The 27339-nt window shown below is 40.8% G+C and overlaps 2 protein-coding genes across 2 annotated transcripts; one reads left to right on the forward strand and one right to left on the reverse strand.

The window, feature by feature from the left end:
- Window positions 1–10376: 10376 nt before the first annotated feature.
- Window positions 10377–17430, reverse strand: MAIP1 (matrix AAA peptidase interacting protein 1). Its single transcript, XM_059853353.1, has 5 exons — window positions 17104–17430; window positions 15139–15210; window positions 13242–13368; window positions 12085–12235; window positions 10377–10789 (listed from the first exon to the last, which is right to left on the reverse strand). The coding sequence occupies exons 1-5, from the start codon at window positions 17413–17415 to the stop codon at window positions 10711–10713; spliced, it is 741 nt and encodes a 246-aa protein (XP_059709336.1). The 5' UTR covers window positions 17416–17430; the 3' UTR covers window positions 10377–10710.
- A 225-nt stretch (window positions 17431–17655) lies between these two features.
- Window positions 17656–27339, forward strand: TYW5 (tRNA-yW synthesizing protein 5). Its single transcript, XM_059853352.1, has 8 exons — window positions 17656–18282; window positions 19220–19374; window positions 22369–22438; window positions 23324–23368; window positions 23825–23962; window positions 24586–24673; window positions 25140–25256; window positions 26947–27339. The coding sequence occupies exons 1-8, from the start codon at window positions 18187–18189 to the stop codon at window positions 27201–27203; spliced, it is 966 nt and encodes a 321-aa protein (XP_059709335.1). The 5' UTR covers window positions 17656–18186; the 3' UTR covers window positions 27204–27339.

The raw sequence follows: 27339 nt of genomic DNA on the forward strand, positions 1-27339 counted from the left end.
CCTTGAAGAGGTTCGTGCCGCTTAGGAAAAGAGAATCTCAGCTGCCAATGAAGAGATGGAAAGATCTGAGGATGTTTTTTTGGTTTCCACAGGCAGGCCTGGTCAGCTGGCTCATGCTTGTGTATTGTCCCCATTTGCAAACACAAGTAAACCCTGCCATCAACTCCTGGGATTCTCATCATACCTCAGATGGATCCTAAATCCTGATTTCCTACAAGCAGAGGAACTAGGGACAGTCTTGGTGGCACTGGAAGACACCATCCTTGTCTTCAATATCACAGAGAAGAGCTTTCCAAATGTGCCTTTAATGAACATATAAACTCAGAAAGTCAGAATAAAACAAACTGAAAGCAGTCAGATCTCAGAGTTTAATTCATTAAACAAATATTAAGCCACTGCTATAATTTTTACTGTTTGTATTCAGGAACACCGGATCAGAACAACTACAAAGAACAAAGGGGGAAGATGAGTATGTAATTTCAGGATGCCAGCAGCTATGCAGGTGATGGTCTGATGTAACAAGACTCGTTTGAGGACAGGAGGCTGTCTAAGCACTGGTTCAACTGCAGAGACAGGCTCCACAGGGAGAACTGCTGCTGGCAGAAGGCAACCCAGTACTGCAGGGCTGATCACATGCAGAGATGCAATGAAACTGGTTTCTCACACTTTCACAACACGAACAACTGATGAGCCAGGGCAGTACCTGAGCAAAGAACCCAATAACCTCTGAGCATTTGTACTTGAAACCCAGCCTAGCAGTTTTTTAAAAACTAAAAACACCAAAGAAGTAATAGAAGGAATACATAGCCAACGGTGGGGCAAGGAGGATGAGTAAACCTTTCTTTGCCCACAATAAAAGTGTTTTCAGCAAGCTGCACTTGAGAGCACTGCAGGGAGTGCTGCTACGTGAGCATCCTGGGGAGAGGCAGCTCACACTGCAGCAGTGCTCCCTATGAGGGCGAGCAGGGTGAGCTTTTATCACTACTGGCTATTCTCCCCTTCCTCTAAGAGGCACAGCTGTTAACCAGATACATGAAGCAGGAAGTCCTTCTACTTTCCTTTTCTAGTGCTTTGGGAACAGTTAATGAGAAGTCTGGGTCAGAGCTTATAAATAATATGAAACTTAAAGTAAGCTAACAAATTCCTGCAGGAGGGAGCTTTCAAGAGAATGAGTGCTGTGTTTCTTCTTTTTTGGCAAATAGTACACTACACAATTTGATTGCTGAACCAAAATACTCTGTGAGTTGCATGGCAATTCAAGCTCTGCCTCTTTTCATAAACATCCTTCACGTGCTTTTCCCTTCCTCTCCTCCTGGCTGCTAGGAAGGCCTGACTATGGCCCTCTGCATATCCCAAGGAACTGGTAAATAAGAAAGAGAATGATAATGTAAAAAAATAAGCCACTGATACTTAAGTCCTAAATCAATATTAGAACAGGAAACTTTAGTCTAGTGTATAGGTCAGGGTAGTATTTGAAATACAAACACTGGACAGCTTGGTTCATGGAGAGGGCTGGCTCAGAGAGCTCTGCTGCTCTGAGGAAAGCAGGATACAGCTGCTCTGGGCTGTAGATACAGCTCTGCTCCAGGCTGCTCCCCACAGAACACCAGAGAGACTATTTTACTGCTCCAAGACCACGATAGGGTAGAACAGGCCAGGTTTCATGCAAAGCTGGGGTTTGGACTGCACTCAGAGAAAAGAGGAAAATCATTGCTCCTGCTCTGAGACAAAAGCCACATGGACAGTAAGGCTCAAAAACATGTTCCTAGCAGTACTTAAGAAAACTTAGCAAACTAGGAAAGTGAAGTTCAGATTTATAAAAGGAATCTAAACCTGGACTTATAAAGCCTGCAATGTGACAAGCACTGTGGTCATAATTTTGATTAAAAAAACCAAAAAAAAAAAACCAAAAAAAAAAAAAAAAAAAAAGAAAAAGCAGAACTCTACACAAACAACGAATTCCTAGAAATTCACAGAACTTAAAAGCAAAAGTAAAACTCTGTAATCCATGGTACTTCTATGGAATATTTGATAGCACTGGGGCTAGTACATGCAGAGCACCCTACCTTGTGGAGTGCCCTGGCTCATCAGTGAATTGCAGATTATTCTGAAGCACACTGAAATCAAAGAGTCATTTTTAAGAAGTTTTGAGTCATGGTTTTTTTCACGAGCTGTCTTCAGTGAATGGTATTAGGCAGCTGCACTGCTGAAGTCACTGCAAAACTTTAGGTACTGAGGCTTTTGGAAACAGAGTCCTCAGGCCTCAAACAAGCAAAATGCACACTTTAAAGGCACAAATACTGTCAGGGAGGCTCTGACCCCACAGAAACTGTATTAACCTGAGACTGGAGAAGTGTAATCTCCCATGGACTTCAGCAAGTGAACCTGGATATAGCCAAGAACTCCTTCCCCCAACCCCATTTCCATCTGTAAATAAACATAATAAAATGCTCTGAAAGTTGCACATGAAAAACAGGTTTTTCCTTTCTCAGTGTTTTAGAAAGACCAGTTACCATGGCTGGCTTACAGGGCAGACATACATAAACATTTCTGTAGGAGCACAACACCTTTTTAGGGGTGTTATATATGTTAGGTGTGTGTACCATATCCTCACTGCAAACACACTAAAGTGTTAGTGCATGAGATGCACTGTTAAACCACTCTCTGTGATCTGGTTAAACAGTCATAACCAGGAAAACATCAAGCTGTGTAGAAAGCAAAAAGGACAATTGTTCTCATTACATCCAAGAACTAAGCATGAGAAAGATGAGCAAAATTGAAACAATACTTTAAAGACCAGGATTACTGTGCCACCATGTCATCTATTTACAGGTGCTTTCTGACCCCTCTGAAGTGTTTATGCCTGATGCCCCATGGGGATGTATTTTGGAACCTTTTATTTTAAAAACTGCCTAAGGATGCCCACACACAGCTCTACAGTCCATGGTTTAAGAATTCTGGCAGATCTATCCCAGGATACTCTTAACTGTGCAGTAGTTTGCACAGTGCCTGAAGAAACTCCAGGCAGCACAGTCTGCTCTTTCCTGGGAAGACAAAACAAACCAAATCCCTATCTCTCATCAGTGTTCTCTGACCAAGGACAGTATTTCTACATTTCCAAAGTGACTTTTCTTCCACGTGTATTTGGTTTTGCTTGTTTGCATTGGTAGAAATTGCCATTAAGAATATTAGGATGGAATATTGCATTTAGAATAACAGGATGTGAATAATGGAAAGCTATTCAAGCAAATTATAGTAACCATGCTACATTTAATCCCCTAACACACACAGTGTCTTCTTTTTAGGAATTCTGATCTGCAGTTAGAACCAGACATACAAGTATCTACTGAAAAGACAATTTTTCTAGACAATTTCTAGAGGGAAAAACAAAAACAGGAGAGGAGAAAGTGAAGCATGGAAAACACAGAAGCTAAAACTCAAAACCAGAGCTGTTTCACAAACTAACAAGCATAAGAAATTAATCCAAGCTAAGCTGCTACAGCAGACTGTACGACTAACGTGCAAGTGTTTGATGCATACCAGAGAACCTTGAAAGAGAAAAGGCATGTGAATAAAATATGATTCAATAAAATAATTCCTGCATAAATGACAGGATTTTAATTATGTGCAACTTCAGCCCTGTGAATATGAAACAGGAAGCACCTCAGGCATTTAAGGCTCCGATGACAGAAGTTAGACATTTATTCAGTTATTTACTTTATAAAATATTAAGTTGGATGCAGCATTTGGAAAAAAAAAAAAAGAAAAAAAAATCATAACCAGCAAACCCAAACCAAACCATAAAAACCAAATCCACAAAGACCATATGTTTAGATCTGGTCTTCATCAATAACCAGGACTACCAGTTAAAGAATAACTGAAGTGACAGCATAAAGCCACTTCCCTCAGATACCTGTGTGTTCCAAACAGCTGCAGCACCAGCACAGACAGTGCAATAGTGCTGCCAAGACTCCACAAGGAAATGCAACAGAAAGGCAGGCAAGCAAAACCAAAATATGTGAAAGTGCATATGTGGACTTCAAAACAGTCTTGTTCAGGACTAACCTGGGAACATAAGAGAGCTCATACACTTGGGAGAGGGATGTATGTCTGGATAAAGGCTCCAAAATAGTTCCCAAATCATTCAGGAAGAAAGCAAGAATGGTAAAGCAATTACACATGGTGATGTTCACAAAGAAAACAGGAAATATAGTCCACTGGGGAGAAATATAAAAGACTACTAAAACAGGCAGCCTGTTGTGAATGCAAACATGAAATTAGAAGAGAAAGCAATTCAAAACTCCCCCACAACAGCTCTTCCAAACCACAAAGCCCAGCAAACCAGCTAAGAAGCAAGCAGGCAACACTATGTATCTAAATGAATCCTTTTAAAATCCTCTTTGCTTTGTAGCTCATTCAATGCCCAAATAGTACTGGGAGGTTTTTTAAAGTAAATGTCTAGTGAAAGTTCAAGAAAAATTTAAGCAAAAAGTAAAGATCATGTAAATATAAGTTAAAGGGTCACTGTTTTAGTAAAGCAGCAGGGAAGCTACAGCAAACAATTAGGTCTTTTGTGCTCAAACAATTGGCTGGATTAATGCTTGAATGGACACAGAAATTTTACGTATCAAATAAACTGTACTGAGAGTTGGGGTATCAATTTACATATGAAGAATATGACAAGAGATCAGTGCAGGAGGGGGTACACAACTGTGACATGGTACACTGGCCAATTTTCAGAATCACTGGCATCTAGACAGGCCTTGACTTCAAGTGACACAGCTCTGCCTGTCCCAGCAGAGACATGCAGACAGGCAGCAAGATAAGAGCTCATGAAAATCTGAGTACAGGAAACTAGAGCTGGCCTTTCTCTGGCATTTTTTGAATGTCTGAATCACCAAATCTTTTTTTAAGTAGCTTTGGGCATAATCTTTGAAACAGAGATTTTATCTTTTTTTCTGGGCACAGGATGAAAGAAATAACCACTTAATGCACCATAAAGAAAGCAAAAGGAACAAGAAAGAAAGGAGAGCACACTGAATATAGTAAAAGAGTAGGAATGCACAAGGTTAAAAACAAGGGGAGAAGAAACCTATGGTAGTAATGTGTGATTGGACAAAACCCCAGCTAAACAAGGAAAGAAATCCCTACTGGTCATGCACAGGGTCAGAAATAATGCTGGGGAGAAATCTCAAGTACTCTGTTACTATGCTTAACAGAAGAAATTTGATCCTGCAAACTAAGCTTGAGAATTCTTAAATATGAAATTAGAGGAAATTATTCCAACACACTGGATAAATACAGCAGGCTCATCTGCAACAGCATGCTCAGCTCTGGTTAGGCTGTTAGAGACACTGAGATTTTTGAGAAAAGACAATCAACTGATTCTGAGACTGCAATGGCATTAATGCATCTGTGAATGAGTGCCAGCAGCTCATCTTCTCAAATACCCACTGCTAGATCTGCAAGGAAAGGAGAGGGTTGTGTGACAGTAAATAATGACACAAAGGCCATTTGACTACAGACTGAATGGATCAGACAGTCTCATGAGAAGGCAGTGACTACTGCTGGAAAGAAGTAATCCCTGGTTTTTGCAAGTGAAGGTTTCATGTGTCTTCATTTTATAAAGTGTTCTAAAGACCATTCTCACAACTGAGGCAAGTCACTATAAATCCTCTAGAATTTACTTCTTCCTGATACCCAGGACACCACCTCAGAATCCTACAAGAAATTCTCCTTGCCTCAGGTACAAGGGAGTTCTCTAGCCTTTTATCTGAGAGAACAACCTCCAGTCAGAACACCAACCTCATAATTTATTTTTATCAAGTTTCCTCAACTTACTTTAATTTCAGGGCTGCTTCAGCTTCTGCTCTAGAGACAGAACACATAGAGCTTCCCTTTTATATGAATCCTGCATTACCACCCACCTTTGATCCCCTTCCTCTCTCTACTTCTGCTATTACAATTTCACAGGCTTTGCCAGGAGGAACCATTAGATCACTTAAGCAGATCTCCAGTATAATGCAGGCACTAACTTTCACCCAGCCACCCCTGCTGAAACCCATATACTTCAGTGAAATGAAAGCAAGAGATTAAATTGTACACTGCAGGAGACTCTGCAGCACAAGCTGCACTGGCAGAAAACTGGGCAAAAACATATGCAAATAATTCCATCAGGAAACAACAGCCTCCACTGCAGAGAAAGTCAGTCAATGTTACCAATTTGGCATTAAAACCCCACTTCTTTCCAACACAGAATCTAAAAGCAGAACATGAAATATGTAAAAATGACTGATAATCTAATTTTCCCTTAGACGTCTATGCTGTGTCTTACATAATGAACACTTTCTCTAGCCTTGACTAACTGCTGGTGTTCAGGAGAGAATAAAAAACAAAATACAAACAAAAACCACCACAGAACAACAAAGGAAAAAGCCCTCCCTTGCTCATAGCAGAAATTATGCTAAGATTTTATTTTAATTACTGTCTTAATGCAGCTGATACAAATTCAGACTTAACATCTGATCTGTAGATTTGCTTCTAAAACTTTTAAGTATATACACAGTAAGTTTACAATTTAAGCCACAATGGTCCTACCATGTTTACAAGTACTGGTACAAATGATTTATTACCTTCTCAGATGGAGGGCTGCAACCTTATGGCAAGATGGAAATCATCTTGCCTTCATCCTTGGTGAAATGCCACCTCCTCTGAACTTCTCTCTGCTGTTCTGCTCCCTTCCCTCATGCTCATGGTGCCTCTTGGCACTACAGTACCAAGGTCACCAAGTGAAAAGCCTTGTGCTGTGACAGCAGAGGAGGGCTGAAATGGCACACAAGAAAATACAGCATATCTAACTTTAGCTTCCCTCTATTTCTGATGGAGTAACTTCAAAGGCAGCAAAGAAGTCTGCTCCCATTAAAATGCAGAACAGTTTCCCCTGAACAACTTCAATAAGAGAACTTTATATTAGGAAAAGGCACTGAAATCAGACAAAATACACATTAAGAGAAGCACTGTGCTTAAGAAAGTGTTTTTAACAGTGTTGCACAAGTTCACAGTGACTTACCCAACCTCTATCCTATGGCAATACTACAAATATCCAAAAGGCACATCAGCAATGGAAAATGAAGGTAAAAAAGGGGAACTCCTAATGACTTAGGGTAGTCAGTACTCACTGTGCAATAGCATTTGCCCCAGGTGCTTTTCCCTTAGAAGAACAAAAGCATAGCTGTGTAGGCAATGCTTGCTTTTTTAACAGCTAAATACCTCTTCCTGTGTCTACATGTGGTCCAGTGCCTAGAGATCAGCCATCACACCCATGTACAAGGGAGAAATGAAACTAAAAGCACTACCCACTCTGGTAGCCCATCCCTTTTAAGTTGTGAGCCATCATGTCACGACAGCCTGGGAGGAATCTCAAAGCCCCCACCTGCAGCCAGTAGGGCACATGGGGCAGGAATCAAGCTTAATCACACAACAAACAAAAAAAGTAGGGGAGCTGTGAAGTTTTGAAGGAGTATGATCACTACTGTGATAAACAATATGACTTCTACTACTAAACAGATTTCCAGCCATAAGACCTCAAAATAATTAACTAAATATAACCTGTAGTGATGATAAGGTCAAGCTTGAACATGCCTTAAAAACTGGGGAAAGCTGAATGTGTCCCTTGAAGTAATCAGACAACGCTGGAACAGGAGGCAAAGGACCCAGAATCAACATGATAAACATATTTTAAAATTTAATTATTAAAAATTAGCTTTGCTGCTGTCAGCCACAGAGGTGCCTGTGTGAATTCACATGTACAGCACATCTTTCCCACACAAAGAATGCAGATAAATTGCCACTTTAAAATGGGAGGCACTGCAGAGAGAACACAAGACACTATCGTTGACTCGCACTGAAAGCCAGGAAAAATATCAAGACTTTTTAATGAGACAAATCTGAATTATTTAAATTGCACTTAATGCTTCTACCATTTTATCCTTTACCCCACTTACAGTCTCATTAATATCAGTTACTCCCCAGCCACAATAGCTTTGTGACCAAGGCCATCTACTGGTGAGTGGGATGTGTGAATTAATGGGAGGTTTGTTGGCAAGATTTAATTAGTGCTTGTCAAGATTTAGGCACATGTATCAAAATTGTGCCAGGCAGCTGTCAGGAATTATTAAATATGATTACAGTTTTGGATGAACAAATAAAAAATTAAGGCTTCCCAACTCCACATGGACCTAAAGAACCAAGATGTTGCCCAGGGGAGAAGAGTGTGGTACTTTGAATCTACATCCTGTTGTAGTCCAGACCCCATGTCACCTCACTGCTCTGTGTAAAATAATCAGACATGTCACTGTTGCTAATAGAGATATGAATTTTACCCCCAAAATCATTACCAAACCTGCTAACATTTTCAAGAATTAATGGGGTCTAAATGAAAACCTTTGTAGACTAAAACTGCAAACATTTGAAATGGGGATTTATTGGCTGCACACCATAGTTACAATTGTACTTGTCCCCAGGCATTAGGCAACAGAAATGGATACCAGGGAAGGAAATGGAAGGGAAATTAAGCACACCCATATCCTTACACACTGTCATTTCCAAGGTGATGTCTGAAACTGATCAGCAAGGGAAACTAGGAGCAATAGCAAGCTATGACACAGAACTCCCCACACTGTTCTACTGTTACCTGCTAAGCATCATTATTCCCAAATCAGGAAGATGTTTTTAATAAGACACTTTCTTTAGGTCTTTTTTTCAAATTCTCTAACACTTAAATTATTATTATGATTTTTAGAGCAAGTTATTTGAGCGGCAGCTCTGGAAATCCCCAAATTACAAGATAATAGTCTCTCCATCTTTGAGATGAAGTAAAGTTAACCCTTTACTCATCCTTTTTGCCATAAGAATTTCTGGCAACCTCGACAGCATAGAGAAATATATTCACTAGGAACCAGCCTGAAGGAACTAAAATAATTTCTTATTGCTACCGTTGGATGGCAACATAGAAACCAGAAGTTCTTGTTTTGCTTGAACAAACGACACAGAAGAAAATGTTTCCACAAGAGAAAAGGTGGTTGCCATAAAATGACAAATGCCCTTCAGTGGCCATCACTTCAGTCTGATTAATTGCTATGATGATCAGATTTATGACAGAGAATTTATGGATGGCAGATAAAACGAGGCAAACCTTCCACATTTGTCCATTAAACGCTGGGTTTGGGGCTGGTTTGTGAAGGTTTTTCTGGGGTGGGGTGGTGTTTTTTCTTCTGAAGCCAGTATGAGACTATAAATCCAGTTCAATTGCACCAGTTTTATTCAGTGTGGGAGAATGCCATTTTCCAATACAGCAAGGTTAGTAATTTATATGCCTTTCTGATTATTTATGGTGCAATAAATCCATGGGTAGTTCTGTGTCTGTTGGAGATTTGCAGTCTCCAGGATAAGTTTTTAAGTGAAGATCAGAAGCAGGGAAAAAACCCCAAACCTCAAACTGCTGCCCCCTTTGGCTCCAACCCACAAGACATAAACAACTTCAAAAGAATAAAACAGTGCATGTAAATTTCCAATCACATCTTTTGCAGCAAAAGTGTGTTATCAACTAGTTGATAAGCTTTAGATGTTCCTCTCATTAAGTCATTGGATCAAAAGAGCAGAACTATGGAAAATTTAATTTATACCTTCAATTACAATTACTATGAATCTCAGTAATTACACTTAACACTTTCAAAACACTGAACTAATGTCTACAACATGCCTTGGTAGAAAGTTAGCTTTATATTTTAAGTGATACAGGGGATGAAGAAACCTGTTATGATCTCCTGTTGATCTGCATAGAAAAGCCTCCAGCTACTTACACCAGGATTCTCATGTTCCAGAAACCAGAGATAAAGTGACAACTAGGAAATTGTTCAGTTGCAACATCTAATTGTAAGGATGTGGTCACTTCTTTAACACACATTTCAAACAGAGGACTTAATTTAACTTCACTGTCAGGTCCCCTTTAAATTCATGTTTTTAACTGATTTTTCTTCCATAATTCTCTAAACTGGGAATTGCCTATATATTACTGAATTGAAAGGAATGTTTTTTTTTTAATTTTCCAAAACATATGTATCTCTTTCATCCATTTTCCCAGTGCAATGCTAAAAGCTTTTTCTTTCTCCAATCCTGTAGCAAATACTAATAGCAGCTCTAACTTTCTTAACCTCAAATATATTGAAAAGCAAGATTACCTCAAAATGAACTGCTGAGGCTAGACAAGCTAAGAAGTCCATCTACCTCTATTTCATCTTGCATATTATTCAGTTATATATTGTACAGTCCCTAGGGAAAAAAAAGAAACATAGGAAAGTAACTCAGAAAGGCCATCAGTCATTTAAGTGTTTATTTTCAAACAGTACCATTTCTTGTCAGAATGTAAGAAATTGACATATCCATTACACCTGAATGAAACTGTGTGTTTAAATGCCTTGGATGAGCACTGGAACCAACTAAATTTCTACCAGCCTGTTCCAGGGAAAAGGCTTTGCTGTAACACTGCAGCACAGTGCAAGCTTCAGAAGGAGTTTTTGGAAATCATAGATAGAAAATTCATCCCTCTTTTGGAGGAAAGGGCAGGAAGGGAAAAAAAGACCCAAAAAAGAGCCTGGTATTTGTTACATCAAAACAATTACAGTGGTACATAAAAAGGCTGTAAGAAGGCATTTATTCTAATAGCCTTGGATGTTCAATCCGTGTAATAGTCCAGTCTGGTTTTGCTCCTTCTGTAAACTCCCTTTGGAACCTGAAAAGGAAAGGCAATAAGGGAAGAGTTGTTAAGATTTACTTGACCTTAAGGAGCCACTAGTATGACAAGGAATCACAAAGAAATATTTTTACTTCAAACTTACTGCTGTAAAAGCTACCTAAACTTTAATGCTTATGCCCCAAAATGGAAGATAAAAATTATTTCCATAGTAAGAAACAGAATTCACTGACTTTCAGAGCATTTTGGTTCAGATCCCACAGACAGGATCAAGCAGCAACTGTAAAGACCCTGATACCAAGAAAACACTCAGCTTTCACAGCAGGAATATGAATAAACCTTTATAGAAGATCTTGATCTGTAAATCAGGGGTCTCATTTAACGGGATGGTAAGTGAAGGGAAATCATGTGCTCCATATTTAACTTGAAATTTTTCCTCTTTCCTCAAGTGTAGTTTAAAAGGTAATATATTTTCAGAACTACATCAAAGATTGAGTTAACAGCAGCACTGAGTCTCCCCTATCTAAGGACAGGTCTGAGCTTCAACCTGAATTCTCATGTTCTCAAATGATCTGCATGTCATGGACAAGAGCAGTATAATATCACTGCTTTGCAATCCTGTGCAAATCCACTCCTGCCAAGTGGGACTGGGAAGATATTTAGGCTTAAAGGGAAGGCTCTCGAGGTTAATGGAACCTCAGAAACCTCCAGCTCTGAGGAAGATCCTGAATTCAGCTAAGGGATGGATCCACAACAATCTATCCAGGCAAAAAGCACTGGTCTCCTCATGAGTGTTACCTTTGTTCCAGAGCTCCTCATCACCTAGACCCCATATTTTCAATTTCAAATGTGGGCGTAGAAATCCTTGATCATACCACATTTGTCACACAAAAATCCTCACTTCTCCCAGCTTCTGAGAATCTTGTTTTCAATACATTTTGCCAACTGTGTAGATATTTTCTGCACTGCTCTGACATCAGTACACCAACACAGACATTATTTATAAGCATTCCTATGAAAATTCATCTTCCTAAGGTGTGCTTTGAGGATCAGAAACCTCATTCAGTGCTCCAAATACTGCTCTTCCTTAGAGAGGAAGAGTTCTCACTAATACCAACCCAGAAGCAAGGAAAAAACATAATGACGTCAGGGGTATTAAAAAAAAATTGGCCTTACAACCAAAACTGAAAAGCTGGATGAGGATTAACTTAGATTAGAATCAAAGTAAATTAAACCCACTGGGTTCTGCAGTGGCACAGTGGGAGTGCTTGCAGAACTGCCTAGCCCACAGGTACCTCATGGACACGAGAAAAGAAAGAGACAAGCAAGCTTACTCATAGTTAGCTGTTAAAAGATGTTTCTTTTCTTTTGTGTTTTCATCTCCAAACACAATCTGGAAGACTTTGGCTTCACCTGGTACTTCATCAGGTAGATTAGCACCATTCAGATACCAGAAGCACATCAGGATGCTAACAAACTTTCTTCCTGTTGGAAATAAATCATAACTTAAGTTAGCTCTCATGTTTCTCACCAGTCAAATGCTCCTATTTGCTACCTAGCATATATTCTAGTGAGACCCTGGAAGGACAGCTGACTTCAGCCATAAAGAACACAGGATAGAATAATGAGTGATAAAGCTATTTTATGCCATACTCATGCTGTTCAGCAGTAATAAAAACACACTCTGTAAAAAAACCACGTATTTTATCATGAGTGTGGTGTGACAGTGTATATTATGAAACTGTAATAAAAAAGTTGGTTCCCACAAATTCCAAAGCTAACTACTGATACGACAAATGTATGCAGAGTAGTTCAAACATGGGAGCAATCTAAGAGGGGAAAAAGAAATTCCTATTTCCCAAACCAGGAAAAATGCTTACTGGGTCTGACAACTTGAAGTGCTCAAGTGAAGACCCAGGGTTAGATCCACATATGATCTCCACCGTGTCTGATTGTGAACAGAGCACACAATGCTGGTATCCAACCAAAAGAAAAACTTGTCTGAGCTCAGCACTAGCTTAAACAAACCCAAACCAATCAAGGAGTCCTAGAACAAAGTGTATTTCATGACAGAAAGACTAAGCCAGCAAAATTTACTTCATTATCCAGCCTTCACTATTCTTCTTGCAGGAGGCAATGCAAGATGCATTTTCATTGTTGAAGCAAACAGCTTTTGGCATACATTAGAATAATTGTTTTTGAATAATTGTTTCCCATGACTGAGGACTAATAATATAAAATTCTATTCAAAAGAGGGGGAATAAGGAAAACCCAAACAGAAGTCAAAAGAGTACCATGATATATTAACAAAAATCTCTGTCTTTGATTAAAATGGAAATCAAGAAATTTTATATGGATGAATTACAAAGTGAGAAACAAGGGATGAGAAACAGTACTCAAAAATCACATCTGCATGGAAAATGTCTGTTTAGTAGCAAAACCAGGAAATAAGACTGCTCACTGCTGAAATGTTTTAGGATTCTAAACATACCATCATCATCATAGTAAATGCGAACATCTCCTTCTGTTGTGTACATGATTGCATCAATGTCAGCTGCTAAAGCATCCCTGTGGCTGTCAGGGAGCAAAGAAATCTTTTCCTTCAGCACCTGAAGTACCTAAATTCAGAAAAACTGTCACTTAGTTTTTCATTAGGAAATTTAAGTAACAATCTATTTCTACTGCAGTTAATAAAATGAGCTGTACTGCTAAAACATTTGTCGAACACATCTAACAGCTAAAGTGAAAAAGCACTGGGAAGCTTGGGCATTCCTAAACCCTAATTCAGCAACACTGAAAAAGCTCCACTTACTGCTCAAAACAAATGCAAACCAAGCATCTTAAAAAATGTTTAGAAAAGGTACTGTCAAAACAGCAGCAGCAACACAAGCCATGTGAGCCCAGAACAGCCCAGTGAAGCCTGCTCACAGCTGAATTCTCCCTGTGTACAGGTTCCTAAACTTTTGATTCACCATCTTTCAACTCTCTCTCACAAATTTCTTTGGAAATCAGTTTCATTACCAATGAATCTATCTTTGCCATTTTGTGATCCACACTCCATTTAGAAAAAGTTTAAACACTTGCAAATCAGAACTGACTGAAAATTGTTCCCCTGGTAATTAATGTCCTTATGACACTCACATCTGTATTATCTAAGTGTCCTATGATCCACACAGCTGTGAAAGTAGAAAATGGTGGGGTGCAAAAACTCCACAGAAGTAGCACCCCAAACACCACAGGAGAAAGTCAAGTCACAAGAAAGGATGAAACTGCAGAACTTATTTTCAACTAATACTCATTTTTTACCCTAACTTGATCTACCATTTTTGAATAACAAACAAATGCAGAGGTTACATGGAAGCAAGAGGCAATCTTCACAAGGAGACATTGGTTTCTAGTACATTTTGCAGGTACAAAATTCACTGGCCAAAGAGGTGACAAAGTAGCCTGGGATCACAGCCTCTTCTACTACATCTTTGGCTCACAGGAAATCTCTGCATCAATGTAAACCTTGAAATTTGCAGTGAACAGAGCAAGTTCTTTCAAGGGGAAGCAGAGGAGATGCCCTTTCAGAACAACTGCAAGAAACAAACTCACGTTTTATTGCTATCTCTGTTCAGAGAGAGGAGGCAAGACTGTTCAGAGGGGATGCACTAGAACAGCATCAGAGTTTTTGCTGCAAAGGCATGGGTGGGGTGGCAATAGGACAGGCCACGCTGACATCCTGTAACAAGGCAGACAGAGACCTGGAGTGTCTCCTCCACTTGACTCTGATCCATCTGTTACCTCCATGCCCTGGGAAGGCCAAGACAACTTCAGCAATTAAAAATTCATAAAAACACAGAAAACACAGCACTGATGTTCAACCAGGTCAGTCACATCCCTGAGACCATGGCACAAGACTGAGGCCTTCCAGCCAAAACCAGTAATCAGCTCTATGATCTGATGGGAGTGGAAATGTATCAGCACAGCAGGGATGAGCACAAACCAGTTTCCTTCTTCACATGAATTCTGGTGCACAGACTGAGTCAGCTTCAGCCACCTGCCTACACCTAGAGACACACAATTCCACCTGCCATCCAGAGCCCACTGCCTTTCCATCCTTCCTGGTACACCAGCAATCCTTCTGGCATTGGGTCCTTATGGCCAACAGCTAAAACATCTTTTACTTTGTTTTAAGTACAATAACTTCAAATTAAGTTTTACGCCTTGAAATTAAACATAAAAAAAAAAGCTGTAGGACAAAAATTGCCCACCCTATGTTGCATTACACTGTTTTTCCCAAATTAAACCAAACTGGAAACTTGTAGGTAATGACAGGCTGAATGCATCCATGCTCCTTTGTACCAGACAATCGAGGGCTAGAATAGGAGATGGAGAGCATTTACCTCTGCTGATACAAGTTCTTCCAGCAGGTCAAGTTTACGCTGAGACAGCAGCTTTGAAACAACAGAAAAGGCCTACCAAAAAAAACAGAAACAGAAACCAAACATGAACAAGTAACTCTAGGTTGGCTTATTTTTCAGACAAAACCATAAGTATATGACAAGCTATCCAAATACTCCACAATTTAAGATTTCAATGTTTGCAGAGGGTATCACCATTGAAATGCAATCCCTCCAGCATTAAAAGAGTGATTTCATGAATTGACAAAAACATACAAGTTCTTTTCCATTTCTTTTTTAAAACATCAAAGCTTCCAACAGGTGAATTCATAGTTTACAAAAGAAAAAAAAAAGCTTTGCAGTTTGCATGTTGCTTTTACTCATTTTGATAATTCAAAGTCTATGTCTTTCCCTGTAGATATTTTGTTCCCTTGCCCTCTTTTCCAACTCATCTTCTCGTTTCAGTTGAAACTGATGCTGCAATTTACAAATTTTCTTTAGAAATCTGGTTTAGTCTTTAGACTTCAGGAAGCTCAACTCTCTCTTCTCCCCTCAATTTTGCAGGCATATTTACATACAATTATGCCTCTACATATTCAAGTAGTGTACTTGTGAAGGACAGTGCATTTACAACTCTACACCAAGTAAAAACAAATAACACCAAAACAAAACCTCAAAAAACCAGGCCAAGGTAAAACAGGTGGTTCCACACGTGCCAAATTATTTGTTGTGGGTTTTTCCCTCTCTTGAATTGATTCTAATCATTTTAACATTCTGTCCCCTGATGTGTTGTTTTGAGCCAGTTTTTTTTTTTTTTTAAAGTAAACATAATAAAAAAAGTTTCCCAACAGATAACTCTGTAATTTTCATCTGACCAGCTCTGAGATACCTCTCTGACACATTCTGTTGACAAGGCTTACTGGGCAAGCATGATCATTTCAGGAAAACCTGCTAGGAGGAGACACACTTCTCCTTAAAATCTCTCCAACACTTGGCAGCACCTTCCTTCACGCTGCTTTGGGGATGGCTTAACCAGTTCATTTTAACTGTGCAATCTGGGAAAACAAGAAATTCCTGAAGGAAAGTACAGCTCTGCTTATATCATTTGCCTTGAAGTGTGGTGCTTGGAGCCAGCAGGGGGGAGCTCCATGTATTTTACACACAGGAGCACATTGGTGCTATGAAGTCCACATATAATAACATCAGGAGGAATTTCTTCATGGAAGGGGTTGTCAAACATTGAAATGAGCTGCCCAGGGAGGTGGTGGAGTTGTCATCTCTGGAAGTCTTTAAGGAAAGACTGGACACGGCATTGATGCCAGAAACTGTTTGACAAAGTGGTGTTTGGTGACATGTTGGACTCAATGTACAACACAGCTCCTGGAGTGGTCCAGCAGCAAGGACTGGGGACTGGAGCATCTCTCCTACAGGAAAAGCTTATGGGACTTGTTCAGCCTCAAGAAGAGATGGCTGAGAGGGACATCAATGTGTGTAAATATAAATCTTTAAAGGGGGGGGAGTGCCACAAGTATGGATCAGGGTCTGCTCGGTGGTGCCAAGCAACAGGACAGGAGGCAACGGGCAGAAACTGATGCACAGGAAGTTCCACCCAACACAAGGAAGGACTTCTTTACTGTGAGTGTGACCAAGCACTGGAACAGATTGCCCAGAGGTAGTGGAGTGTCCCTCACTGCAGACATTCTAGACCTGTCTGGACACAATCCAGCGCCATGTACTCTAGGACGACCTTGCTGGAGCAGAGAGGATGGAGCAGATGACCCACTGTGGCCCATTCCTACCTCACCTGTTCTGTGAATCTGTGACTATCTCCGAAATCGTTTCCAGCCTAGCTGTTTCTATAATTCCACGAAAATAACCGCGTGCAGCGGCAGCCCCTGGGGAGGGTTAGCAGGACCTTTCCCCTCAGGCCAGCCGCGCTCCTCGCCCCGAGGCCCCAAGCCCGCTGACCTGCTTGGCTCCCCGCGTGAACTCCTCGATGCTAAATTCGTGGTCGAAGTAGAGGCGGATGAGCAGGTAGTAGAAGCGGGTGCGGAGCCAGGCGATGGGGCTGGTGATCCTCACTACCACAACACGCCGCTGAGGGCCCTCGGTCCCAGATCCGGCGCTGCTAGCGAACCGAGAGCTGAGCTGGAGCGGACGGGTTCGGGCGGGGCCCGGCGGGCCCGGTGCGACTGCAGCCGGCGGCAGGAGCCGGGCAGAGCCCGCCAGCGCCCGCGCCAGCCAGCGGACACGGCCCGGAGCCGCGCAGCGCAGCGCCATGACGGCCCGGCCCGGCCCCGCCCTGTCCGCCTGCAACTCCCGCTCCCCGGAAACACGGCTGCGGCCACCGCTGGTTCCGGCGCAGGCGGAGCGGTCCGGGCTGCCGGCGGCTGCGGCCGCGCCGGGTCAGGGGACCCGAACGTCGGTCACCGCCGCAGAGGGGCGGCGTCCTCTCTGCTGGCCCTGATGGGGCCGCGTCTGGGTACGGTGTGCAGTTCTGGGCTTCCCAGTCCAAGAGAGACAAGGAGCTACTGGGGAGAGTCCAGCGGATGCCCCAGCGATGATGAAGGGGCTGGAGCATCGCTGTTCCTGAGGAGAGATTGCGGGAGCTGGGCCTGTTCGGTCTGAGGAGATTGTGAGGGGATCTCATGAATGCACAGAAATACCTCAAAGGCAGGTGCCAGGAGGATGGTGCCAGGCACTTCTCAGTGGTGCTCAGTGACAGAACCAAGAGTAATGGCCATAAACTAAAACATAATAAGCTCCACCTCAGCTTGAGAAAGAACTTACATTGAGGGTGGCAGAGCACTGGAACAGGCTGCCCAGGGAAGTCATGGAGTCTCTCTCTCTGGAGACATTCAAACGCCACCTGCTGCAGGTGACCCTGCCGTGCCAGGGGCTGGACTCGGTGCTCTCCAGAGATCCCTTCCAACCCTGACAATTCCGTGACCCGCGGGCTCCCGGCCCTTGCCCAGGGGGCGAGGCAGGAACGCTTCTGCGCGGGTTCTTCTTTCCGGGGGAAGCGGCGGGGCGGACGCGGTGCCCGCGGCCATGGAGCGGCGGCAGCAGCGGGAGCAGCGGGCGGTGGCCCTGGAGCGGCTGGAGGGGGTGACGCGGGAGCGCTTCCTGCGGGACATCTACCCGCGGGTACGGGGCGCTCCGAGCGGCACCCGCCGCAGCGGCTGGGGCTCCACGGCGACACAGGGCAAGGCAGGAGGTGTCCGGGGCCCCTCCTCAGCGGACACAGCTGGGGCAGGCCAACCCCAGGGTTTGGGTTTGTGTGTTCCTGGAAAGGTGTCCTGATCCATTGAGGGAAATGGGAGTTTAGGAGCAAGGAGCTTCTATAGGCAGGTCCTGTCTGAGCTGCTGGCAATTTCTGACAGGTGATCTCTGTAAGAGTCCATTTCATTTGGCAGTGGTTAAAAAGTTAGTTTTGTTGCTTGGTCATGTCTTGTTTTATTCCCACCTCCCCGCCCCTTACCCCCCCACCCTCTGAGGTCCCAATTAAAAGCAAAAGTGTCTTTCTACTTTTTGTGTGCAGGCTCGATCAAACCCAATCGTGGTTGTGAGCAGCAAGGAACCTGGTATTGGTGGAAAGAGCTTCTCTCAGGAGAACATAACAGCATCACCACAGCTCACAGTCTTACTTAACAGCTCACCTTAACTGTGTGGGCTTTTACATGTATTGTGCTAAGCCTTGGCTAGAAGGGTTAAATCTGTTCGTTCATCTGGATGGATTCCTAAATGGCCCCAGCACAAAGTGTGGGCTATGGTTTTCTTTGCTTCTCCATATCCTTCCTTACCTAGCTAGGAACGAACACGTAGTTAGTAAAGAAACACTTCCATAATTTGCTGCATTTTGTTTCAACATTCAGCATTTGATTGACATTGCTGGTGAACAGATTAGTTGTAAGCTTGTCTAGTGGGTCCAGGCATCCAACTGACTTGTTTGCTTGGATGTAATTTGAAGAATTCATTCTGGGGGGTTTTTTTTTTTTTTTTTTTTTTTTTGTTGTTTGTTTGTTTTTCTGTTAGATGCTGTGATAATTCACCACTGAATTTTGTTGTTGTTGTTGTTCCTTAGAGAAAGCCAGTAGTGCTGACAGGACTGGAACTGGGCCCTTGCACCACCAAATGGACAATAGATTACTTGAGCCAAGCTGAAGGATCTAAAGAAGTAAAGATTCATGTTTCTGCAGTGCCACAGATGGATTTCCTCAGTAAGAACTTTGTGTATAGGTACTTCACTCCAAAGCCTCTTGCAATTTAAAGGCATGTGCTTGTAACTTACAGACATACAGTGCATCTGTTTGAAGCTGAGGGTGGGAATAGGAAGATAGTTTGTGAAAACATTACCTTATGTATCAAAAGGTTGTCCTGGATTTCTCCCTCTTCTATTAATTCTACACCCAGAATAAATGCAATAAGGGTGAAATGAGGGGCCAAACAGCACCTTAAAAATGATGTCATGAAGTGTTGTAAAGGTATTTTGTCAGAGCACTGTTTTAGGAAATTTCAGCCTGGCATTTGCAGATGTTAATTAAAAACAAACCAAAACACCCTTGATATCTACAGCTGATGACCTGATATTTATTGTAGTTATGTGGTGCATTCTGAGTGTTACTGAATAGTGACAGTTTCTGACTCACTGTGTGTCTGACCCCCGTTGAATGCTGGTGTGTGTGTGCCAGCCATGGTATTCCACTCCAGAAAGGGTGTATCTAGTTAAATCCAAGCTCCTTTCAAAGTTAGCATGTGTAGCTTTCAGAATATTCAAACCATTGGATACCACACATTTCACCAGCTCTTTAATCTTCATGTGGGCCACAAAAAACCTTGATCTCCTCTGGAGCTTCTCTTATGTAACTGCCAGAACATTTCTTCAGAGTTCATCTAATCTCGGTCATTGTGTTGTCCTTCAGGGGTAAATGCCTTTATTTTAGCAGTGCTTTGTTTTCCCCAGGTGGGAACAGGATGTGCTCAGTGTGTTACACTTCTAAGCAGGTGGGAGCATATGCTGTAAACAAGCCACAAGTCTCTGAGTGGAGCCTGTTGTTCAGGGGATAAACACAAATTGCAATCATGGTGCATTCTGCTCACTGCATAATGAACTACTGAATCTCTGAAATGAGGCTGTACTTGACTGACTTTGCCTTATCTCCATGCTTCATTTTCCCCGCTCTGTTTTGGGGTTTTTTTTAGTATCTCTTGCTGTGAGTTCACATGCAGTTGTTCTGGAGTCTTAGTTTTAGCAGGTTTGTAGACAGCCAAATGGACTCTGATGCTCTGATGGTGTTTCATTATAGGAGGTGTCAGGACTTTGACATACTTCACTTGAAATTCAGGAAGCTGTGACCTTTTCCACAGCAAGCCCCTCATTCTCATCTGAAGGGACAATAACTAGAAACAAAAGAATAGAAACTCTGAGGACTTAACATACAGTTCCACTAGTTTAAACTGATGAACATTAGTAGTAGTGCAGTTCTGTTGTGAGTTGCATGCTCCTACCCCTGTTTTTGTGTTGGTTCTGGAACTCATCCAGCCAGGTTGTGACGTGCTGCAGAAATCTGAATGGTTTTCTGCTGTTTTAGCTTTGTAAGCAGGTTCACGGGGGGGTCAGATGAGTGCCAGTGCTACTGTAAGGGGGGAGATGGGGTGATTAGGGCAGATAGCAAGGGCAGAGCTGTGGTAGCACCAGAGTGCATCAGTTTAAGCTGTAGGAGAGCTGTGCTCTCACTTTCTTCAGCAGCAAACGTAAGTGGACATGGTAGAACAGTTTGGCTGAAGTCAGAGCATTGGGTTTTGTTTGGTTTTCCATTGACTTCAGTGGGTTTTGTATTTGCCTATTCCAAACAAGCCTAAAATATTTAGAGAATTGGTTTAAGTACTGTCAGATGCAAGTTCACATTCAAGTAAAAAAGATAATAGGATCAAGAAAAATTTTGCTTGAGAATGGTTTCTTCTTAACCCTGGGTACTTAGTGGTTGCTCTGAAATGTGATGTTTACATGCAACAGTTCATCACGCAGTGACACTTAGTGTGAGATGATGAGCTGCATGAATGTAACACTGAATTCATAATAATGAATACATGTCCTGTTGCTGATTGTGCTTGGTTTGCCATTCAGCTATCAACTGATACAAAAATCTGTAATCTGCATGAAAAGCTCCCATTATGGAGATAGAAATGTAACACTCTTACTGACTTCAGAGGGACCAGCTGTAATGCCCAGTGACTCTTCTTGAATCTTCTGAAGTTGTGTTCAGTAAAATTAAGAAAAAACTGCAAAGAAACATTTGAAATATTGAGATGCCTGTGTTTTGAGGAGCTGAAAAAGCATATATTTTTTTAAAAAATCCATATAACTGAAAGAAATGTTATAGATGTACAAATGAAGGTAATTACCTGTATTCCTGCACAAATTCATAGCAGAAAATGCATAGATACAAACGTGCATCTTCCCTGTTGGAGTTTGCTTGATGCTGAGCTTTTCTGCAAATTTATAAAAAGGTACAGTAAACAAGCCTAAAAATGACACACTTAAACAGTTAAGCAAGTATTGCCACAGTTTGAGTCTTAATTTGACTGTGAAAAATGTTTTGTTCTGAGACTCAGGCCATTCAGAACTCCTAAGCTCAAGAGGGGATCTTAACAAAGTGTATGAACAGTCGGTGGAGCTGGGTTCTTTTGTGGTCCATGAGGACAGGACAAGAGGCAATGGGCACAAGCTGAAATACAGGAAATTCTGTTAACCCCTTTAACACACAGACACACACTGTTTTACAGTGAGGTTAGTCAAACCATGGAAAAAATGCAACAGGTTGCCTAGAGAGATTTTGGAGTCTCCATCCTTGGAGATCCATGAAACCAAACGGGATGCTGTCCTCTGCAAGCTGCTGTAGTGAGCCCCACTCTTGGCAAGGGGCTTGGACTGGAGGAGCTCCAGAGGTGCTTCCAGCCTCAGCTACTGCAGGATTGTTTGGATATATACTGGAACAATTCGTTAAAACAGAGAAGTTTCTAAGTGTAGGATTTCTGTCTTGGGAGAACTCTTCAAACATCTGCTGCAAACACTGATTAAGTCATGATGTTAACTAAAAAAAACAACAAGAGAGCAGCCTGTTGCATCTTCCATTGCACTTGATATGGTAAGGGAGCTTATTATAAATCTGGAGTTTAGACCATGTGTTGTTACACTGATTCATGGTATAAATTGAAATATTTCTGTTTCAGAACTCTGCCTTTTGATGCATTTGTACGGAGAGCAGCTGAAGTCAAGCACAAAGAGTACTTTCTGACTGAGGTAATTTCCTTAGTGTCACAGTCTCTTCTGTTGGTTATTTTGGTGGTATATGGAGAGAAAAGTGATGAATTGTAATTTAGAGTCTTACTTCAGTAAAAAACTTGATCTTTAATTTAACTTTCTTGTGGGTTGATTCCAAAGGAAAAAATGTGAGAAGTAATTCTTCTCAGAAGTTTTTTTGTATGTGTACAGTGTGGTTAACTTCTGTCATCCTGTTTCTCTTAACAAAAACTGCTTACATGAGCAGAAATTCCAGTATGAAATTTAGAAACCAAACCTTGCTTTAGAATAACAACCATATCATTTGTGTGGTTTGCAAGAAAATGTCATGAAGATATTTTAGAATTGGATGACTGTCAAAGTACAAGTCCAGATGTTTTGTAGCATAATTTGTGAGTAGCAGATGTGTGGTTATCTCTACATATCAGTGTTCAGGCTAGGGATTTTTCAGATAACTGTGATTAGGAAGCAAATAGTTTTGAAAGTAGACATGCTTTTTACCTTTTATGCTGCATAGAATGCTGTAAGTTTTGAAGGCAATAAAAATAGTTTTCTGCGTCAGTATACTGAAGAACTTAAATTATAATCTGCATTTGCTTTGAGTCTGTTCAGTAACAGCAATGCTGAAGCAGTTGACCAGTCTCCCCACACCTTACTCTTTTCCTTTCAGTTAATTTATTTTTCCCTTTTGCCAAGATGAGCTGCAGGGATTAGTAAATGGCAGTATAACAAAGGAGCTGAATTTGTAGGTGCCCTTTATTTGTACCATATTTTAAGGAAATTCTGCATTAGATAAAAGAGAAAATACAAGCTCTCTGTTTAAGTGTTTTGGTAATTCTTATTAAAAAAAAAAACCCAAACAATTCTCTTTTGTGTTCTCTTCAGGATGAAAAGTACTATTTGCGTTCAGTGGGTGAAGATGTTAGGAAGGTAAGTTACTGGGGATTACAGTTCTAATATAGTGAGGTTGCAGTTTAGAACTATTTTTTAAAGTCTGTTGTCATACAACTTACTTAGGGTCACATGGTTTGTGAATCTGACTGGATTTAGGTCAGAGTACTTCAATGTGTCTGAAATAGTTGCTGCTGCATGGGAGCTGAGCTGGTCACTGAAGAGTGCATTGCTAAACTGCCTTTCTTTAGCTTTTGTTGTAAACTAATATGCTGATCTCTTTCTCCTGCAGTGTGATTCTGAGCAGCCATGGTTAAGAGCAGCTTTCTGGCTCTTCTTATAAATGGCATTTGGCAAGTCAGTGCTGAAAAGAATTGCTGATTTCAGGTGTTGCCAAGGCTGAAGTTCTTACCCCGTTTCATATGATTGGAAATGATTGTGAAGTGCTCCCTCACCATAGATGGTTCTCTAAGAGTTATGCCCTTTCTGTTTCAGGATATTGCAGATATCAGGAAGCAGTTTCCTATTTTAGCAGAAGATGTTCATATTCCAGAGTATTTTGAGAAGGAACAGTTTTTCTCTAGTGTCTTCCGCATCAGCTCAGCTGGATTACAGTTATGGACACATTATGATGTAGGTAATACATGGGTTTGGCATAAAATATTGCAGATGGCATTACAGAGTTGTGAGAGTAAGGTGAAAATCTCTGACAAAGATTAGAGAATAATAGTAAACTTCACATATTTTGAAATAGGAAAATGAACCACATTCAGTGGTATGGTGAGTTTTAAATGTTGCATTGTTTAGGCATAATGTCTTAACTGGGTTTATGTCCAATTCCAGATTTGTAAGATTAAAGGATGTTTTATTTTGTTTCCGTTTTTTAAACTGTTTTGAGTTTCAGTTGAAAATCTGAAACACAGTAACTTTAAACGTTTTTGTCTTCAACATTGCTTTCTTTTTTATTTTTTTTTTTTTTTCACTCTAATGACCAGATTAGGATAAATTCTAGTTGTACAATACACTGTCAACTGTGCAATGATTGTAGTGGTTTCTGGCTGCAGTGCAATAGATTCCAAATAAGGTTGTCTTCTAACACTGTGCAGTGAGTTCTGAATAAATTTATTTACAAGATAATTCTTAACATGTGAAGGTTTTATTAATACATTTTTTAAGCTAATAATTAGATCAGTTGAAGTCTATATATTTATTCAATCAACCTTTGGCTGACATCTCTATTATTACTCTCATCCCAGGTAATGGACAACTTCTTAATCCAAGTCACAGGGAGAAAAAGAGTTGTTTTGTACAGTCCTCGAGATGCACCATATTTATATTTATCAGGTATGCATGTCACAGGTATCTAGGTTGGAGTTTGCTGATCTTAGCTTTTCAGCTCACAAGTGTTGCACTGTAGAAAATAATCACCAACAGATGACTTGCTATAAAAGAAGTAATTTGTTCCTTAAACTCTGATTCTGTGTGCTTTAGTCAAAGCTAAGGAAAACAGCAGCTTTGCCTGATTATTTTCAACACCTAACTGAAGGAGTAAAATGTTCTGTCTGGGTTCAAAATGGTTTTTTAGATGTCAGGAAAAGTGGTTTTTAGTGTTAATAAGGTTGCAGTTACAGAACAAATAGGGACAACAGGAGAACATCTCTTCAGTAAATGAGGGGTGCCATCAGGTTTTCCTGGTTTTGAGAAATAAAACAGTACTAAATTTAATTCAAGAGCTGCCATCTCCAGCAATATGATAATGCTTTGTTACTATTGGAACATAGGGAATATTTATTCAGTGAAATTTTCCTAGGTACTAAATCGGAGGTGCTGGATGTGGATAACCCAGACATGGACAAATATCCCCTTTTTGGGAAAGCCAAGCGCTATCAATGTGTTTTGGAAGCAGGAGATGTGTTATTTATTCCAGGTAAGTAGTAAATAGTTCCTGACCATGGCATGGTATTAAAAAGTCTTGCTTCTAATTTATGTTTTCTGAAGATGGTAAGAGATGACTAAAGCATTTCTCTGTTATAAGCAGGAGCATTGAAAACCAGTGTTGGCAAAACTAATTTACTTCTTCCAACTGTGCAGTTAACCTGAGAAAGTATTATTATCTCTATTCATAAATCTTGCTTTCCCTCAACTGTACGCTCTGTGCTCCTGAATTTGTGTCTTAATAGATTAATACTATAAACTTACCTTCTGAAATTTGAAATTACTTCAATGACCTGAGTTTTTTAGTGACAGAATTTGAGTGAAATACTACTTCTGTTCTTCTGTAGCTCTGGCACTTAAGCACTGTGAGGTCTGATGAGAATTATGGATGGTAGAGTTATTGGACCTTGTAAAGATTATTAATCATCTTTGGGGAGTGGAAACACAAGTCCTAATCATTTTTCTGCACAAGCAGAAAGCTGCTTCCTGGGTTGACATGACAAATTCTGGTAGTCAGGGAAAGGCATTTGAATTACTTCTATTGAGCTACTCCTCCTTGTTACTGATTTTATTTTAACTCATCGTGAGCTTGCAGCAGATATGATTTATCCTGTCACTTTTACATTATCTGGGCAATAGAAACAGGTCAGTAAACAAGAAGGTAACAGGTTTTTAGGAATCACTTTATAATAGTTTCTTAGCCTTTGACTTGTTCCTTAATTTTGAACTTGCCTTTATGTTTCTTCCTAAATAAACTTTTGGTTACAGTTAGATAGTTATATGTCACACTGCTGCTGATGTCAGCACCCCAGTTTTCTGGTTATGAAGTCCAGATACTCATTTGTCTTTGCCAGTGGGTGGGCAGAGTTAAACTCCAGACACATTCATCTCTCTTAAGACTGACTGGGGAGTATAGGGATTTTTGAGTCCAGAGAATGGTGCTTTGTCAGCATCCTGAAGTGCATATCACTGGAAAAAAAAAAAAAAAGATGTTTTCTGAGGAATGTGTATGGTTATTATGAAGAAGGTAGAAGCAGCCCCTCTTCCTAACCTGGAAGAAACTTCATGTTGATTTCTCAGAATAAACTTTTCTATGTCTTCAGCACCTGCAGGCAAATAAGATGTAATAAACACAACATTCAGACTTTTAGCTTAAAATTCAAATATCCTAAATCTACCATATTAAACTGATTCTTAAAATGTACTCAATGAAACAAAGATGCCTTGTGTTCCTTACCACCGTCATGATGATTCAGCTGAAAAACCTCATGCCATCATTATGAGAAGATTAGCAACTTTGCCTGAGTGACCTGGCTGATGCTGGTGGTTTCCATTAAAGCCTGGACAGTATGTGCAAGGTTAGGGACTAAGTGAAAATAGATATCTGCATTTAGAGTGGAGGAGAGCAAGGGAAGGTGTCTTTCTTTCACCCTTCACATGCTTATGCTTACATTTGAGTACCTCTATGCTTCAGCAATTGTCACTTTTATGAGAAGTTATGGATCAGCATAAATGTCTTAAGAAACTTCTTAAATTTGGTACAATGCATACATTCACATGGATATTTATAAATAAACAAAAATACAGTAGTTGAGGCTTTTCCTCAACTAGATTTAGTTTGGGCAATTCTGACACCTGCTTGGAGTCAGTAATTTTTATTTTAGACACTGCTCTTTCTACAGCTTTGTGGTTCCATAATGTAATTTCTGAGGAATTTGGAGTGGCACTGAACGTCTTTTGGAAGCACCTTCCTGCTGAGTCCTATGATAAGACTGACACTTATGGAAATAAAGATCCCATGGCAGCCTCTAGAGCTATACAGATCTTGGACAGAGCCTTGAAAACACTTGAAGAGCTACCTGAGGAATATAGGGACTTTTATGCCCGGAGAATGGTGTTACGTATCCAAGAAAAGGCCTACAGGAATGATTATGGATAAAGTAACACCCTGCAGTTCAGCAAGGTCCCTTGCAAGTAGAAAATTGTAAGTTAGTATGGAAACTGTCCATCTGTACTTACATACACTTTCTGTGAGACCAATAAAAACTGTCAATAAACATTCATCTCTAACAAAA

Source organism: Haemorhous mexicanus, chromosome 8 (genome assembly GCF_027477595.1).
Source record: "Haemorhous mexicanus isolate bHaeMex1 chromosome 8, bHaeMex1.pri, whole genome shotgun sequence".
NCBI classification, from domain to species: Eukaryota; Metazoa; Chordata; class Aves; order Passeriformes; family Fringillidae; genus Haemorhous; species Haemorhous mexicanus.

What these genes read in the sequence shown, in the direction of transcription:
- MAIP1 (XM_059853353.1), bottom strand. Translation starts at nt 17,415, where the DNA reads ATGGCGCTGCGCTGCGCGGCTCCGGGCCGTGTCCGCTGGCTGGCGCGG. An exon ending in TCACGCGGGGAGCCAAGCAG is followed by an intron (nt 15,211 to 17,103) that starts GTCAGCGGGCTT and finishes TTTTTTTGGTAG; the next exon opens with GCCTTTTCTGTTGTTTCAAA. An exon ending in AAGAACTTGTATCAGCAGAG is followed by an intron (nt 13,369 to 15,138) that starts GTAAATGCTCTC and finishes TTCTGAATTTAG; the next exon opens with GTACTTCAGGTGCTGAAGGA.
- TYW5 (XM_059853352.1), top strand. Translation starts at nt 18,187, where the DNA reads ATGGAGCGGCGGCAGCAGCGGGAGCAGCGGGCGGTGGCCCTGGAGCGG. An exon ending in AGTTATGGACACATTATGAT is followed by an intron (nt 23,963 to 24,585) that starts GTAGGTAATACA and finishes CTCTCATCCCAG; the next exon opens with GTAATGGACAACTTCTTAAT. An exon ending in AGATGTGTTATTTATTCCAG is followed by an intron (nt 25,257 to 26,946) that starts GTAAGTAGTAAA and finishes CTCTTTCTACAG; the next exon opens with CTTTGTGGTTCCATAATGTA.